We start from the raw sequence: 18,449 nt of genomic DNA on the forward strand, positions 1-18,449 counted from the left end.
GCCTCTTATTTATTGCATCACTTGCAGAATAAAACAAACAAACAAAAAAACCTCTTGCTACAACAGGCATGAACATTTTTCTTCTGGCATTTCATTACCCAGGAGAACAATGCAAGAAACTTGAGCTAATTAGCTTACGTAGAGACCACTTGCTCAGACATCAGCAATTACATCAGCTAAACTGCATCAGCTGTTTATGGACATAGAGAACACGCATCAAATTTAAAATGGGAATTTCACCTAAAATTTGCAGGATCATAGGGCTAAAATGGAGAAGAAAAGCAGGTCTGAAGTAATATTGCTTTCGTAACTTTCATACACACACAGCTCACTGCTTCTACCCAGCCAATTAATCTGGTGTCCTAGAGGATGGGGGCATAAGTCCAAAGTATCTATGCCATTTATCTTAGCAATTTAATCCTTTCAAAGCAGATATTTTTCACATAAAGTTACTGCTGAAAGAGACAGTGAATTTCTACTTATCTTCAATGTTTAAACAGATTAGGCAGGACACATTCCTGGATGACTCAAAGAGCAAATCGAGCCTTCACCTCCTTACTTTTACAAATCCCTTTTTGGGAAGCTTCCCATCCGCAGAAGAAGCACAGGCACAGACAGCCCATCTGACTCCCAAACAGACTTTGCTGCCAACAGTGGGATCAATGCAGGCAGCAGGCACTAAAGCTGATGTCCTTTCCAACAGGGAGAGAAGAAAGCCTTTCAATATTTCAAATGTCCTACCATGAAACAGTCCAGTTAGGGGTCCTAAAGCTAAACTTCATCACTGTTCATTTTCTGATCTATGTTATTGAATAAGAAAAAGCAAGGATATCAAATATATACACGGGAAGTAAACTCAGCTAACTGGAGCTAAGCAAGCAAGTGGTCTGAACCGCCTCCTCCACAACCGGACAGAACCCTTCAAAGGTTCTGAAAATGAATTTGCTGCTAACAGGCCCTTCTGCCACTGTTACTTAAAAGATAGACTAAGCACCTTGAAGCGCATGCAGTCTCTCCCCACAGCAGCTTTTTAGTTCGTAATTCAAAACAGCCTTCTGTATTACCTTGACAGCTACTTCTCTTTTCAAGCTTAGCATCAGTAATGTGAAATAAAGGCAGCTAATGGAACAGGGCATGCAAGCACATAGAAAAATATACTAGACAAAACAAGCTACATTATCTGTTTTTGCAGTGTCTTCTGAAGCTACTTCCAATCATCTGCTCAGTCTTCCAAACCCACAACTTATATATAGCATACATGCTTTGTGTAAGAGATGATAATGACCTAGTTCTAACTGAACAACTCAAAAGTACTTAAAACTGACAGGAGTGAGAGGAAGGAAGAAGGAAAAGTTAACAAAGTAGAAAGTGTTGACGTTTATGTAGCAAATGTAGCATGACAAAGGAGGAGGTAATATGGAAATGACTGAAGAGGAGAAATTGGGTTTGAGGAAAACAAACCAAAGAACAATTATTTTTTGTGTATATGAAAAGGAAAACTATTCTAGATATAAGAAAAGCAGGGGGGGACTGAAAGGCAAAGAGAGGCAGGGGACAGGGATAAACAGGACCAGAAAACAGGATGGACAGAAGAAGGAATGGAAACAGGATCAGGGGTATGAGTCTTAAAAGACAAAAAACAGAATTCCAAGTTGACTTGAAAAACTGAAGCCAGTGGCTGAAAATTTTTAGTTGTAAGAATGGAAGATAGCTGTGTAACAGACTGCAGCAGGACAACATATAAGCTGTTGTGACAAATGAATGTTCTACTATTGCAGGTGAATAAATAGTGCAAGTATGTTGAGGAAGGGTGGCTGGCTTCTCAAAGCATATCATATGGGAAATAAAATAAAACAAAACCAAAACACAGTTTTGAGTTTAACACAGGCAAAGAAGGGCATTACCTATGCAGAGAGGGAATGAGCTGGAAAGATTACAGCTTCTCCTAAGTAACCAAAGGGGGGGTGGGGGGTGGAGGGGGAGAGATACAAGCCTAAAATACAGAGGAAAAAGTATGAAGCCTGTTGCAGGTATTGTTCTCTATGAGGCATGGAATGAAAGGTGAAAGATGACAGTATACAATAGAAGGAACTTTTTTTATTTAAAAGAAGGAAAAGAAAAAAAAAAAAAAAAAAAAGAGAGAGACAGATGGGCAGGAGAGCTATACCTGTTCAGAATCATGAGCTCAAGAAAAAAGCCTCTAAGGGTGACTGACTGCCTTTGTCAGGCAGCATAAATAAGAATAATGTTGGAAAAGACATACTAAGCAAGCTGATGACTTACAAGACTTTGAGAAGAGCAGAGGAGATATTTAAGAAATAATTTGCAAGTACACTAGAAACAGTAAAGAAATGCAACAAGAAATCAGAAACAAGGGAAAAACAAGTCTGACAAGTCTCAGTATCTTTAATCATGTGTATATAAAATACAGTTTGACTGCTACAAAGGCAAAGCAGAAGTTGTGCCAGGAAGGCAGAGAGGTCATTCTGAAAAATCTAATTTAATTATATGATTTGAAGGCATTCCTTCTCTATACACATTTCTTTCTATTTTTTCACTAATAAAACCTACTCTGAAGTCACCACTCCCCCATCTCTTTTCCCCATACAAGGAAAAAAAAAAAAAAAACAACAGAAAAAAACACCCCAGAAAACCCTAGAAAACAAACCACATTGCATGGCTACATATGGGACTCTTGGAAGTTAGGTATGAATGGAATTCCACCTTACCTAGAAATGTATGAATGATAAACAGACTTAAATTACACCTAAATGGGAAAAAATTGAAAGGAACTGTCAGCATGAATGAAAAGTGAAATGTACAAAATAACACAGGAGGCAACAACTATAACCTTCCAAGATACCTTAAGCTTTTTTCCTACAGAATACCAAATCCTTTAAAAGGATATTTGATACTTGTACAAATATACTTCAACTCAGAACTAACATTTTGTTTCTCAGCTGTCCCACTTTTTGCCATTACAGGTACACCACTGCATTCTGATCCTGCAGAACACTCATTTCTGCCACTCTAATCTTGTTTGATCAATCCTTCCACAAGACAGACTTTCTTTAGCATACAATATTTCTCATTAAAGAAAAACAAGCTCAATTCTCCATACAGTGACAAAAAAAGCATTTACTAGTGATATGATGATGTATATAAAACTATGTCAGAAGAGTGACTTGTTAAGCTGCTGTTAAGACTTTCATCCAAAGATCAAGCAGTTTTGCATGCCTTTCACCTTTTCATCTGTGCCTTTATAAAAAAAAAATAAAATAAAAGCTAATGTTTTAAGAACTAAATGAATGCAGGTCTGTCATCACTGCCCCAGCTTCACTAAATGAAAGTGTTAACTTCACCATAACTGAAGGACTGAACAATATCTATCAGAAGGAACACTACCCCTACCCTTTAGGCTGAATTTTAAACTAGGTCTCAAAGTTTAAAATTCAAAAGTTGGGGACTAACTTTTGTTGACTTCTACCTGAGTACAGACACGTGGAGTCTAACCTGCAGCCATCAGGACAACCAAAAAGAACAATTCTAAGAAAAAGAAAATAAATAAAACAAGCTGGTTGAGACTTGTCAGACTAATTCTAAGTTGAAGTCCAGCCACAGAATATCTGAAATAAGACCTTTCTGAAGGAAATATATATAATCATTATTATAGAGAGATACCATTAAGAAGTAAAGGCACACAGTTCGGAAATTATCTTTTTCTTGGTGCAGGTTGGAAGACAAAACCTACATTTTCTCAATTTATGGAAACATTAACTATTGTTTTAAGAGTAATTTGAGTGCTGAAGAAGATGAAAACATTGCAGGCAGAAGCTAGGGTGTTTTTTCTTTTTTAATAATTTATTAATCTTTCCACAAACTGTGTTGTTATAACCTTAGTTACATTGCTCATGATTATAGTCTACATCACGACTATGCACACAAAATTCCTTACCTTAGGATCACTCTCTGCATCTTCCTCTTCTTCTCCCTCCTCTTCCCCCTCCAACTCCTATGACAAAATAGAGATAAACTAACAGAAATTAAAACAGGTTAAAAGTGCAACTTTTTGTAATGGAGAAAAAACAAAATAGCAAATGATATTACCACTGTATTCCAGAGTGTTTCATATGTTAACATTAAAACTACTTGGGCTGACTTAAAAGAATTCAGCATCTTCAAAATCTTAAAGTAAAATCTTTAAAAGAAGATTTAAAACATAGATTTAAAAGATTCAGCATGGCTTTCGGCAACCTTCCTACATAAGCTGGTGCAATCTCCCAGCAATTTTTTAACTTCTACCTGAGCTACAATTTAGAATTTTACGGTTCTGGTAATAAGTATATATGTCTAATTTTGCTCTTTGTTTTGACCTCCTTCCAAAGAGTCTCTGTTTATTTGGATTACTGTGGACAGGCTATGTATTCCTGCACAGGATTTTGCAGTATTTTCATGATCTGTTGTACACACACCTACATCCAAGTAGTAACACCTGGCACTGGAGACAGGTTAAAAATACATGTACACTTCTATCAAGACCCAACTTAAAAAATAAAATTAAGAAAGTGTTTAGTCACTCAACAGCCTAAGCCCAGAAGTCTGTATTGCAACTTGCAAAGAGAGAAAAGAGACTGCATTTCAAAGGCTCCCAGCTCACATCAGACCACCAGCTCAATAACTTCCGAGGTACTCTACTATGATGAACTTGATAACAGTCAGATATGTACCTCTAACCAGTTAGCAAGAACACCACAGTAAAAGCAGTAAAATAAAAATATCATTATCTGTAAAGGATATTAGTTCATTTAAGTGTGGTATCATTTAGCAGTTTTGCGCAAAGCCCTTCACACTGTGTTTGTATTCATACAACACTACTGTAAACGGACCTGAGTTCTTGGTATACTAGAAATTCCAGCCTAAATTAAGCCTTTATCCTGAGCAGCTGCTTGCTCGCCCTTTTTTACTTTACACTTAGCAAGGCCCAGTCTTCAAGCTTATGACAACTAAAAGCTGACAGCTGAATTCCACTACTGCCTAAGTAACAGATATTTAAAAATAAGACTGAAGGTTTTTATCATGCAGCACTCAAGAAAGAAAAAGCTCATCTTTAATTTTTGACTCATGTCAGAAATCAGCTTTTAAAATACTGGGGGGGGGGGGGGGGGGGGGGGGGAGAGAGGATAAATGTTCTTCGAGAAAGTACTTCCATGAAGAGGAAAAACAGCCATAGATTTTCTAAGTCAGGAATGCTGAACTCTTCTGGAAAGAAGTATCACACACAAGAGCATTTATGAACAACTATTTTCTGCTCCATATAGGCCTACTTCTGGAACTGGAACGTAGTAGGTAATTAGTTATCTATAAAAGATACAGCATGCATCTCACCTCCTCTTCACCTTCTTCACCTTCTTCAAACTGAAAAACAAACCCAAGGTTTTATTAGCTGTGCTAGTATTTGCATAAAATCTTCTGAAGCAATAGGTCTAGCATATTCAAACACAGTAACTGAAACTAAGCCCCTTCCAGAAGCAAAGATTAACAACTCATAGCAAGTAGAATGATTCTTTCTTATTCCCAAGTAACAGGAATCTCTTCAGGTTTTTTGTTATTCTCATGTAATTAATACTACATACTAGTCTAATCAGAAAAGAAAGAGAATGTTTCTATCTACATGGTGACTAATAAACAAAATGCTGATAGCATACATACATTATCATCATCCTCTATAGCTTCCCCAGTGAAATAAAGCACAGCACGAGGAACTATCCTTTCACGGAAGAAGTGTCCAATTTCAAAATCTGCTGCTAAAGTAAACTCTGAATCTTCATCCTGTAAAGCAAGTCAGTTTGATTTTTCTATTAAAAATGTGACACGCTACAAAGGAAGGAACAGAAGTATTTCAAAGTTACAGGTCACGACACTGTCATCAACATCAATCTTCAGGTCACATGTACTTTTGGTATACTTAGCTTTGTAACAATAAAAGAAATATTGCAAGTCTAAATCCAGATTTGCAGAATTGAGATTTATTTTAAAAGTTTCTACTTTCTACGTACAGGATACTGGCCCACTGAAACACTTTCTATTAAAAAGGCTCATACAGACTTTGCTGGTTCTGACACCTGACGTTACAGAATTGTTCAGACTGCTTCAGATTGATTTTTAAAAAACATCAGATACCAGCCATGCCGTAGTGCTGACTGGCTAGAGAAAATAAAGACCTCTTCTCGACAGTGATTGTTATAGATGTACTGGATCAGCAAGATGTGTAACAGCAAAATGTCAATGGATTACTTGGAAAAGTCAACAGTATCTTTCATTTTATCAAGATGAAGCTCAACTTTGGCAAAAGCAAAAATAATGATAAAAATATACAGAAAAGAACCCAAATAGTCACTATAGAGATGTTTTACAAAAAAGATACGGCAAAAAGCAATTGTGCAATTTCAGAGGTGTAAACTTACCAATGACTCTCCATCACCAGATACTGCAAAAAGAAAAGACAATAGATTTAAGAAAAGTTTGTATAGTCTAGTCCACCTCAATATTCAAGATGACAAAACACAGTATAAATAAAGACCTTCTCATACCAGAAAACACTGGCATTTATGAAGTCTTCAGAAGCTAAGTAATAAACCTTTAAAGACAATTCAGATTTATCCTAAATTAAACTCACAGAAATTGCACTTGCAAGAGTTTTATGTGCTGTAGTAAGAGCATCAAAGCTGCCATTTTGATGTCAAAGATTTTTGCACAGGAAATGATTTCTCTGTAAAGATGGGTTCTGAAGGCATGGAGATCACGTTTCTCCCCTCAAAGAGAGAGAAATTATTCTATTAATATATTAATAGATCTATTAATAGATGTAATCTATAGATATATCTATTAATAGATCTATTAATATATTTTGTTTCTATATTAATGCTGCAATTACAAAAACTTTATTTTGCTAGAGCACTACAAACCCTTTCCTCTCCCCAAACATGGGTGCTACCTCGTAGATTAACATTTTGTCATGAATTTACAAAGCACTGTTGAGAAAAGACCTATTACTGTAACCAGTAAGGAACAGGGGAGGTTTTGTTTGTTTACAAAAAAACAACCAAAACAAAGTAACAAAAAAAAACTTAAAAAAAAACAGATTTCCCTCCTCTACTCAGGTGCCATGGTACTGTAATCCTACTGTGAAAGTGATAATTTGGCTCAGTCTGTTCTCAAGTTGAAAATGCAACCATCGAGCGCCAGCAGATGTCACAATCTTATCTTTGTTATACAGCTACCTCCAGAGTATGTCCTTTAAGGTCTTTAAAAAAAAACCAATATAAAACCATCATGAGGGAAACAAATCTTCATCCCCTTCTGAAAGCAGCAACTACTTGTAACAAAAAAATAATGACGTTCTTTAAGTTAAAGGACATTTCTGTACCAAACAAACTCCAACTTTGGAAATACTTATCACTTGTTTCTTATCCACATGTACAAAGGGATTTGCAGTGATATTTAGAAGAGACAGGTAGTTCATAATAGACTGAATCAAGAACTAATGTCCATTTTGTTCAGTACATCTCTGAAGTCCAAAGTAAACTGCTTCTTCCATCCATGTTTGGAAAAAAAAAAAAAAGAGAGTACAATGGGAGATGTATCAAGAAGAAATAATGTTTTTGGAATCCATCTAAATTGTTTTAAATATGTGAGTACATATCTAACATGAGATAACTAGGAAAATCAGGAAAGTACATGTGAAGCATTAGGGATCAGTAATTAATTACAGAAGAAACCACAGGAAGTTCCATGACTTAACACAAAGGTTTAAATGAAACCTTTATGCTAGAATGTGAACAACACTGGAAGAGATTTCTTTCGCGTGTTAAAAACCTCAAATTGATGCATGGAGCCATCCTGTGGTAAAACAAGTCAACTTCGTTAGGGGATTCAACACAAGACTCTTTCCATACTATGAATGCTGTTTACACAGCACACCTAATGGCCAAATTCTACAGAATAATGTCAGAACAAAATGATCTGTTTGGATGGGCTGCAGTTTGCTGTCTTCCTGCCATAAGAAGCAAGCATACAATGCAGCAGCATAAACAGTTTGTAGGTTTAAGCTGTATAAATACAAATCCATACAAATAAACCACAACATATTTCAAGAATCCTAAATTCTCAGTTTCCAAGCTTACCCTTTATTGGGCTGAAGAAGTTAAAAAAAGAATCATTAGGTACTTGTTTAGTAATTGTCCGAACTGTGCCTCGACCCTTGTGTTTCTGTTTTTTCTTGATTGTTTTAACTGTAACATTTTTTCCTTTCTTCCAGTCAATAGTACACCTAGAGAGAACATGTGGGAAACAGCATTTTAACACAAGACATAAGTGAAAATAAGGAACTGAGCATTAGAGCAACAAATATCAAAGCAAAGATGGCTTGTTCTCTAGATAAAGCTAGTTTTACACACACTGGCAACTGAATCTACTTGACACCATGCCAAGTAGATGCATCGTAGTGCTACAGGCTATGTTGGACATATTAAATATTTCCCTAAATGAAACAGCTAAATAGTTTGTCTTTGCAGAGTAATCACTGCCCCCACCCCACCCATACTTTAATACCTCTTTGTCCCAGCTACTGGAGTTTTGTAACGAAGGACAGGACTAAGCTATTCCAGAAAAATCTCAACAGTTGAGAATTATTCTTCCAACAGTCAGACCAGTAGAACACAATACATTACATCCTCTCACTACAGGCCAAGGCAGTGTCCAGTTACCCCAAAAATAAATGCACAAAGACTGGCCAGGGAGAGGCACGTTTTAGCTCTCTAAAGAGCAGTGCTCAGACTGACTTGGCAGTCAAGTACAGCAAGCTAGAAAGAGCTTACTTTTCAGTTCCTTTCTGCTACTATGCAGACTGACACTTTCATCTCAATTAAAAGTCTCTCTCCATCCACCTCTAGTTTTACCCAAAACTGCACATGGCAAAGAATGAGTGGTAAACACAGCTAGTTCTCTTCTAATGGAAATAATGGTGTCACAGTAACCCTTAAGTGCCTCAAAATATCTTGTGCTATAGGTGAATGGTCAAAGTCAACAGTTTTATAGTTAACCTGTATAAAAAGTCACAGAAATGTTTTCCTGCTCTACTCATTCCAGTATCTATAACCTTAATCAGGAAACATGAACTGAAATCAAAGTTTTGATATACCAACAATTTTAGAAAGGGATTCCTCTGTAAGACTTGAACAGAAAACATTCTGCTGTAATTAACTAAAGTTTTCTTCAAAATGGACTAGCCTCTTTACTTAGGCACAACTTTCACTAAACATGCAAGTAAATGTTTTGCCTCACTGTGGGTGAATACTGAATTCAAAAGCCAACAGTAGCACTAAAAGCCGAAAAACTTTTGAGGTTGTCAGGGTGCCTTCAAGAAAGCAAGTACTTGGCATTTCTTAAGTGTTAGTTTAAAAACAAACAAACACAAACCTTCCACCAAAACCCAAAAACACATCCTTCAAGGAGGAAAAACAACAACAGAAAAAAAACAAAACAGAAAAAACACCAAGGAAGCTAAGAAAAATAAGGTACAAAAACATTTTTCAGTTGTGTCAGCTCTGCTCTGGTGTGGCACTCAACATCAGTTACAGAGCAGAGATCACTGATGGCAAGATAAAGCATTAGGTTAGACAGAACAATCTCTTACCCAAACTAAAACTCTAATGTGGTGTCCAACTCACTGGACTTCCAGAACAGAGATGAGAATTCACCATCCCACAGTCAGTTTCTGAACACATTTTGCCAAAAAATTGCTGCATTAGCCACAACTGCCAGAACTAAACTGCATGTTCCAGCCTCAAACAGGCTAAAAGAACAGATCGTGCATATGACCAATTCCTGCCAGATTCAAAAGTAATGCTGGAATAAAAATTGCTGAGAAGATGAGCAAGAGTCCCAGAGAATCTAACGCTACTTATCAGACTGAGGATGGCAGTCTACGAAGTGTAATGACTTTAAGTCAATTTTAAGTGTAGATGAATTTACCCAGTTATCTGGAAATAAAAGGCTGTTACCTCATTAGTAATCTATTAAATTTGAAAGGTATAAGATTTAAAATGCATGCTATGTTAAAACATATCTATATCTACGCATCTGTTACTTCTGCATGCTGAGGCTAAGATCATCATCATCCCTACAAAGATTCCCAGTTTTCAAGTCAGCAAAAGCTTTATTTTATCTTTGTTAATCATTACCACAGTAAGAGAAAACAGCACCTGGAAAATACAGACTATTACCTCAGAAAGTTTTTTGAATTTCAAGTTTTCCTTACCCTTCACAATCAACTATTTCAGGTCCTTCAAATGAAAAGGGATCTGTCTTGTCCGGCTCTGACTTCATCTTGTATGTTTTTGTCAGGATTGAATTAGAAAAGTAGTCATTGGGCCCAAAGTGGAACTCTAATGAGAAAGACTGGAAGAAAGCTCCATTGTAATTTCATACTACTAATAATTTTTATCTTTGAAATAGTGCATCAGCAGAATTACCATTTATCAAACTCTAAATACAGGAAAAAATAAGAATTTGATGGCAAACATATCTTTCAAACTACAGCAAAAGCAGGAAATGAAGAATGCCAACCAATTCTGAACGCACAGGAAGCTAGAACAACCTTGGCTAGTATTAACATTCAAATTATAATCAGGTAACTACTACATTTCATTCACCTTTACATATAGAACTGCTGGCTTAAAAGCAACCTTAGAAATAAGTATTTTGAGAAAAGTCTTGGTGTCATTTTCTACGGAAGCGTAGCCATCATCCTTTGACTAGGGATGATGACGATGTTATTCTCAAGTAATTCTGACATCAGAATAACACTATCAGGTTCTGTTAGTCCCCCCACTCTGATCATTCAATGTCATGATCTTGAGACTGAAATAGACTTTTTCTACTTAAAAAAAATTTAGATTGCAGGAGTCTGTATTTAAACAGTGCACTCCATCATGAACCAGAGTTTTTTTTCCATTTGATAATAGAAAATCCCGCAAAAACACACAGACTTCATAAACTGAAGCCTAAGATAATACATGTCTTAACAGGTTACAGCCTGAAGCAGGTGTTTCTGCTTATGTTTAAGCCTCCTGTGGCACCTGAAAATCATTTGCAGAAATTCAGTTTCTTACATGGAGAATAAAAGGCTCCAGCTATGGAAAACTGCAGCGCACACAATGTATCAGTTTTCAAATCTGTAAAGCTTTCAAAAACTGCTTGCACAATGCTATACATGCTCACTTTGCACTCAGGATCAACTATGAACTATTTAAAAAGTAAAACAAAATTCAAACTGCCTTGGAACAGGGGAAACAATAAAGGTTTTCAGCAGCATTGCTTTAGTTACCTGAAGGGGGAAAAAGTCTGCAGGTCAGTTCAACAACACAAAGGGTTGAAAGTCAAAACCCCCAACATCACCATACCTACTGCACAGGCACAGCACGCGTAACAGTTACCTTAAATATTTTATTTAGTCCCCCAGCAACATGCCATGAGAACTAGACCTAGTGTGCATACAAAACAGATTAGATAACTGCCAAAACCACTAGTCTTGAATATACTGCCCAGGCACTCTTCAGACTCAGAAACAGACTTCAGAAAATGGTCTGTTATCACCCAAGTCTGCCTTGCCATCCTCTCTTTTTGAAGGCCTACCATGTGCAGACAGGATAGATAACTCGGGACAACAGCATGTTCATCGAAGACATTTATCCCTCACTGATCTGCCAAAGGCCCCATAGTCCTCCTCATGTGACTGAAATCTGGAAAGATAGTGGTCAAGGAGTGATGGAGACTGATGGCAACAGCAGCCTTGCCAACTCGCATGCTCACAGTTCAAGGAAAGGAAGCCACTGGGAACCAGATGTGCACTGGAAGATCTGTGTCGGCTTCACATAGCCTATTTCAACCTTACTTCCATTTTAAAGCAATTCAAGACAGCTAGTATGGTTTGGAGGGTGTCTTCAGCTAAGGCAAATCTCTCTCTGGCAAACATGCTGAGGGGAAGAGTTACAAACTTAGCTTATCTACTACCAGTGACTAACACTCGTACCCAAATAACCCCACAAACCATCACTGGGGTTTATAAATAGGTAACCAGTGGCACTACTTAGCATGCAGGATCCTAAGCACTGGAAAGACAAAAATACCTGCAGAGACTGCATTTCAGTATTTCATTCTATACCTGCTAATTAGGAGACAATAAGAAGCTTCAAGTTCCACATACTATTTGATGTGTTGTAACAACCTTTCCAATAGTCTTTATTTGGACATCTTTGCTTTTGATATCAGCTTACCTTTGTAGCATGTATTTCTAGATTTTTCCCTGTAATATGAGATGTTCTCATGAAGTTCAAGAAAAGAGAACTTCCTTATTTTAAGCTACTTAAGTTATACCCAGATGCATCACCCAGGTCTGAATATGCTAGCTAAGGATCCTGATGTCCAAATAGATACATAAGTAGAAATTATATTTATACAAACATATATAAGTTTATTCATATAAACAAATAAATAAAAGCAAATACTAAGGGAATCGCTTATGCTTCATGCAGATAAAAGTTTATGTACACAGGCTAGAGCAAACAGAACTTTGAAGCAACATTACTGTAGCCAGGTAAATCTACTTTTGGAGGACTGTAACTACAATTAATCACTTTGGGTCAATGGTAAATCAGCAAATTCCTAACTATCGCGTATTTCTTTTAGCAGCAAAACCTAATCCCCAGCAGAATTAGTGTATTTATTACACAGTGGTTACATAAACTTTTTACAGTACAAAGCTACCACTGCTGCACCGATTTTCAATAGCCAGAGAATTTCAGACAAGACAGTCACACACAACTGGATAACAGGTTTCACTCAAGCAGTTAGGAATGCATCCTTCTGTCTCCAAATACAGAAGGGACATGGAATTTGTCAGCCTTCCATTATTGGATTTCATGTAGCACTGGAATGGAACCTATTCACAGAAGTATGCTGTCAAGAGGTTACGAACAGTGCGAGACAAGGTAAATCCATTGATCTTTTAAGAGCAGTTCTTCAACTTAAGGTACTGTAAAACAAAGCTGAATGAGAACACAAAAAAGCTGTAGGCAAAACCAACTCTTCCCAAATCAACCAAATGCCACTAGATAGACATGCTTCAAGATAAAAACCACCAGCTTCTTAGAATACTTTAGTTTGTGCTTGAACAGTTCATTTTCTTCATAAAACTCATACGCTCTCCTTCAGCTCTAGCAATATTTAGAAACTTAATTCCCAGTTTTTCTCTGCCCGTACTGCTTCCCTTGCCTATTATCAGATCAAGTGTTTTGGTACTATTAAGAGAAAGACAACGAGGACTAAAAAAATCTTTTCTTCAGCTGTTATTAACCTTTAAAAGGTATTTTGAGAAAGTCCTTCTATCTTTCTTACGTGAATCTTCAATGAAGCATTTCTTTCATTTATTTTAGACTTTGTCAGAAGACTAACTCCATAAGACAAAACAAAAAATACCAAACGTAAGGAAAAAGCTAGAAGGATGAAGTTTAAAGAAAGGATGTGTAGGCTCAAATCCCATTCCTTCTCCTGGCCTCCCCCTCAAAATGAGTTCAAGGAATAAGTATAGTCTGCATGAATTAAATAAACAACAGAACAACTTCTTTTCGACAAACACAGTATCTGTTTCTGTACATTGAACTTAAACAAGAAAACAAAAGGCAAAGCTGTACGTTAAAAATTACTCATTAGGTACACTTTTAAAAGACCATCTAATATATTTTTCTATCCTTTTCAATAGGCACAGTATCCATCATCGTTTTTGATTAATATTACTAAGTCACATCTCTTTTTGATGAAAATATTCAATATAGTAAGTAGCACCCAGTATTTTTTTTCCACAATTCATTTTCAAACCAAAAGCAGCTATGTAACTTTTACTAATAAAGTAAGAGTAGCTAATTGGGAATTTGAGAGAGAAGAAGAAAGTAAAAACTAGACAGAATTGAACCAGAATTTTAATCCAGAAACTACAACAATCTCATAGATGTCCACGCTAAGGATGAAAGAGCAAAGGGTCAGGAAAGCTGAAGATAAATATTTAAAAGGCAAAGCATGAAGATATTAGCCTGGAAAGAACTCCACCCTCCATATTCCAGCCAAAGAGAACAGAATGAAAATTTTGCAATGCTGTTCATTTCATTACTACACTCTTCGAGAGAAACAACCAGATAAAACTCACCATAGGCTGTCCAGGTTCGGAAAACTTAACTTTAATATCCTGCAGATGTTTCAAGATTGGTTCATCATACTCCTAAGAAGAAAGAAAAAAAAAAAAAAAAAAAAAGAGAGAGAAGAAAAAAATTCCTATTCAGCAGACAATATTTAGAAGAACAAAATGTTAACCTAGCTTGCTTGTTCAACCTGTTCTTAAGAAAGATTCAAACCTTGCAATTATTCAACGATATCAGCTGAAGTTCAGATTTGGATCCAAATTTCTTAATTGTAGTTGCAAATACCACATGCCAAATTCTCAATCGTTAGGCCTCATCTTCAGTAAATAAAGCTGCTACCATGCTAGGCTACATGAACATTACTGAAAATAGCTTCATTCAGGATATTTATTGCTGGTAGAGATTCACAGAAAGACAGCCTTCAGGGAATTCCTCCTTAACAGCATTAAAAGCAATTAATATAACTGAGGGCAAAACTACCTAAGCTATTTAACACAAATTCAACCAATCCATAAGTATACTTATAACATCCTTGCAAAAATAATCCTCTATGGACTAAATTAACAAAACTACAGGGGAACAGCTCTTGAAAGCAGCACATAAACTTGCATTTTAGCATCTACAAAGGTTGTTACAAGATAATTTCTTAAAAAAATCCACATGGTGTTTAGCAGTTTGGGTTAGCTGTTCTGCTTGTCCATCATTAGCCTTTCAAGCATCTTCAGGAATAATATTAAGGATTCTGAAGACTCAAACATTTGGTCCCTCACACACATTCCACAAGCACTCACTATTTATTGGAAAAAGTAGCAATCCATTTAACACATGACAGAAGTTATTCTTCTCAGAGGAGAAACTTACTTGTACTAATTCACTTAGCATATCTACGTTCCTAAAGATAGTAAACCAGAAGTCTGGAATTCCTTTGACATTTGTCTCTTCTGCTTCCGCTTTTTCTTCTATTACCACTACATTTTTCAGGTCTCCCTGTGAAACAAATACAGAAATATTTAAGAAATTAAATCGGGACTTCTTAATACATTTAATAAACAGAGGTAGATGTACAAAGCATTTGCCATCTCTGAAGCTGTGTTTAAGGAACATTTAAAATTTACAGTTTTTTCTCTGTAAATGAAGTTAAGAGACACAAGGTTTATTTACACAACTAAACATATATGCATTTAATTCAGATTTACTTTCAACTCATTTGGAATTCTTCTGTACAAAGACTAAACAGACCAAGTAAGTTTCACTGCCTTGACAAACAGAAATAATTAAAACACATTTCTATCTTTCTACAAACAGGAAAAAATATAAATACATTTCTATTTTTTTATTCATCTCATTCCTGTAGCTTCACGTACCATTTACAGTGTTTACTCTAGAAATTTAAAATCTAACTTTGCCCTCTGAAATACTGTTTTAGCTTCCCAATTTTGCAGAATACTTGGTAAAGTTGGTTTTCATGGTTTGTTTGGTTTTTTTTTTCTTTTTTCCATTATTATGCTGTCTTCAATCATTAATCTTTTGTGATAGAGGATACCCTAGACATAACCGATGTCAAATGTTATAAAAAAGAATGACGGCTAAGTAATTTCTCCATCCCAAAAAAACGGGAAATTCAGTCTGAATTAGTTGCACCTTTCCTTTTACACCACTAGATAGCAGCAAATACACAAGATCTCCTGATGAGCAGCTACTTGCGTTATGACTAGCCAAGAATATGAAGCAGCAGTTTACTTGCCATCTAGACATGTTTCTGATCTTATAATTGCATGGAATATGGCCTGTCAATGCTGCATTTGCGCAAAGACTATCAAACCTTTTTTGCTTATGCACATGGAGTACTGTGTCATGCTAAATCTCATGAGATCAGTAAAAACAAAGAGAACAATTAGCTTTGTATACACAACAGTGTCCAAAGGAAACAGAAGGAAAATGGGCCAAGGAAAAAATGCAAAAGAAAACCTGACAGAATGGTAAACACAACATTGTAAGTAGGCCACTTCTCTGAGAAAAAGCAGCAAGCCATGAGTACACATCCCCAAAAATGATGAGAGTAAAAGGCAGCCTACAGATTATATTATTGCTCCTAAATCTAGATAGCTCCTACTCAATAGACAAGTAGGAATCCGCTAGCCAGCACACATTTTATTAGGTCAATTCCATGTTATGACTAGGTGACAAGTGTCTAATCTATATTTATGGAAATGAAAGCTAATTATGTCCCCCAAAATAAAGGGGACAGGCAGACAAACAGCCAGCCTTCTATTATCTTGGGGTATCATGTAGCACCGGAATGGAACCCATTATCAGAAAGATACTGTTAACAGGTTACGAACAGTGCAAACAAAAGCAACTTTTCAATTCACCCAAGTTACAAACTGGAAAAAAGGCTAAACTAAAAGTTTAAAAGCTTTCACTGGACATAACGGTGTATTCATCACAAGAGCACATTACTGATAAAACCTTTATTTCCAAAAGATGAGTCTTTCAACGGAAAACACTGTACAGGAATTAATTCCAGTAAGCCAACATATCTGTAGTTCATTACCCAGCTTGTACTCACAGCTAGTTTTTCTTCTTCCTCATTTTCACTGTGCCATTCTGACTCTGCATCTGTGGGTTCAGCTTCCCCATTAATAAACTCTCTTCTCTGTGTTAGAAAAATAAAGAATGTAATTGAAGATGTAAAATGACACACATGCAAACAGAACTGCCTCAGCTAGAAGGAGACAAAGATTATATACATGGTCTTCCCACCTTATCAAAAAGCGGTTGATAGAGCGCTGCATATTTTCTCTCTAAATCATGTACTTCTTCATAGAATTTAGCTTCTATATGGGCACATTTCACCTGGAGCTGTTTCAAGGCATCAATTCTTCTTTTCACTGCTTTTGGTAAACTAAAAACCAAACAGTTCTTTAAGGTTAAAAGTTAGTTGCCTCAGTATTACTTAACATATTGCTGTGAAATAGGCTGCTTATAACTAAACACAATTTTTAAATAAAAGGCTTACGTCAAACATACATGTTTCTTCAAAACCTATTTCAAGAAGTTCAAAGAATCTTCTCTTATCCAAGTTGTTCTCAAAGGTGTTATCTTCTGTTTCATTCCCTCCACCACCCTCCCCGTGCAGTTCAGAAATCTGAAATTAATACTTTTTACACCTAAACTTTGAGACTAGAGTTGTGCTGATCAATCTATGAAAAATAAGAACTGTGCATTCTTACAGGGGAAAATTTGGATTCATGGGTCATACTTGGAAAAGTACACATTGCCCATCTGTACTTCAAATTATTAAGTATTTATATATAGTCAGGTAAAAAGAACTTTTTATGGCATTTTTTTTTTTAAAGAGGTCTATCAGCTATTCCCAGTCAAGAAATAAAAGTACAAGTGTCTACTAAAGGCAAAATTTTAAAGTTTAAGTCTACTCTACAGTTAGTGTAAAACTAAGCGCCTAACTAGGGATTTACAGGTCCCGAACTTTCCACTACATCCTGAACAGCAATCTTACAGAAATCATCAATCAATGCAGCACATGCCCAGACAGAATAAGGGTCACAGAAGGAAACAAAGGGCAGGGGGAGGGGAGTTATTTCTAACCAAAACAATAATAGCCAAGGAAAATACTGAACTGGACAAAATTTTGTTTACAACTTTGTGTAAGTAAACTAAATCTTGACTCTTCCTTCCAGAAGTAGGCCACTATGAATCATGGTTTAAGTCAACCATTTCTCTTAGTGAATCATTTGTTCTAATTTCTTCCTTCCAGAAGTAGGCCACTATGAATCATGGTTTAAGTCAACCATTTCTCTTAGTGAATCAGTTGTTCTAATTTCTTACCTTAATTATACAGTAATAACATTATATTATGCTTTCAGTCTTTCAAGAATTTTATTATGCCCTGTACTTACGTTTCAATGTAACTTGAAGGAGTAAGCGCTGTGTTGTCAAGACGTTCCTGTAGAGCTGCCAGGACCTGCGGATTTTGCATCACTTGGTCTGCTAGCTTTTCTATGAAGACAGAAAACTACTTTTAAAACAAATTTGAATCTATTTATAGCTCTTTTGTCATACTGTGTGTCTTACAGAAGTCACAGTAAAAATACTCACTATTTTCCAGATCTCAAATAGCACCACTACAGTTAAATAATAACTCAAGCAAAATTACTTCAGGATCAGATTTCAGAA

At 36.2% G+C, this 18,449-nt stretch overlaps 1 protein-coding gene across 4 annotated transcripts in view; it reads right to left on the bottom strand.

Annotated features, from left to right (window-relative positions):
* The window catches only part of NAP1L4 (nucleosome assembly protein 1 like 4), a 29,506-nt gene that overhangs the window by 4,203 nt on the left and 6,854 nt on the right, over positions 1–18,449 (bottom strand). For 2 of the 4 annotated variants that reach the window (XM_082318759.1, XM_082318760.1), the window contains exons 5-15: positions 18,173–18,272; positions 17,016–17,157; positions 16,822–16,908; positions 15,114–15,239; positions 14,261–14,332; positions 10,319–10,458; positions 8,184–8,329; positions 6,465–6,487; positions 5,710–5,829; positions 5,386–5,415; positions 3,956–4,012 (exon numbers count right to left, since the gene is read on the bottom strand). In XM_082318759.1, the coding sequence (XP_082174885.1) occupies positions 3,956–4,012; positions 5,386–5,415; positions 5,710–5,829; positions 6,465–6,487; positions 8,184–8,329; positions 10,319–10,458; positions 14,261–14,332; positions 15,114–15,239; positions 16,822–16,908; positions 17,016–17,157; positions 18,173–18,272 (1,043 nt within the window). Of the gene's footprint in view, positions 1–2,729; positions 2,768–3,955; positions 4,034–5,385; positions 5,416–5,709; positions 5,830–6,464; positions 6,488–8,183; positions 8,330–10,318; positions 10,459–14,260; positions 14,333–15,113; positions 15,240–16,821; positions 16,909–17,015; positions 17,158–18,172; positions 18,273–18,449 lie in introns of all 4 variants that reach the window. The other 2 variants (XM_082318761.1, XR_014228926.1) reach the window with 2 other exon arrangements.

This window comes from Platalea leucorodia, assembly GCF_965183815.1.
Source record: "Platalea leucorodia genome assembly, chromosome: 7".
NCBI lineage: Eukaryota > Metazoa > Chordata > Aves > Pelecaniformes > Threskiornithidae > Platalea > Platalea leucorodia.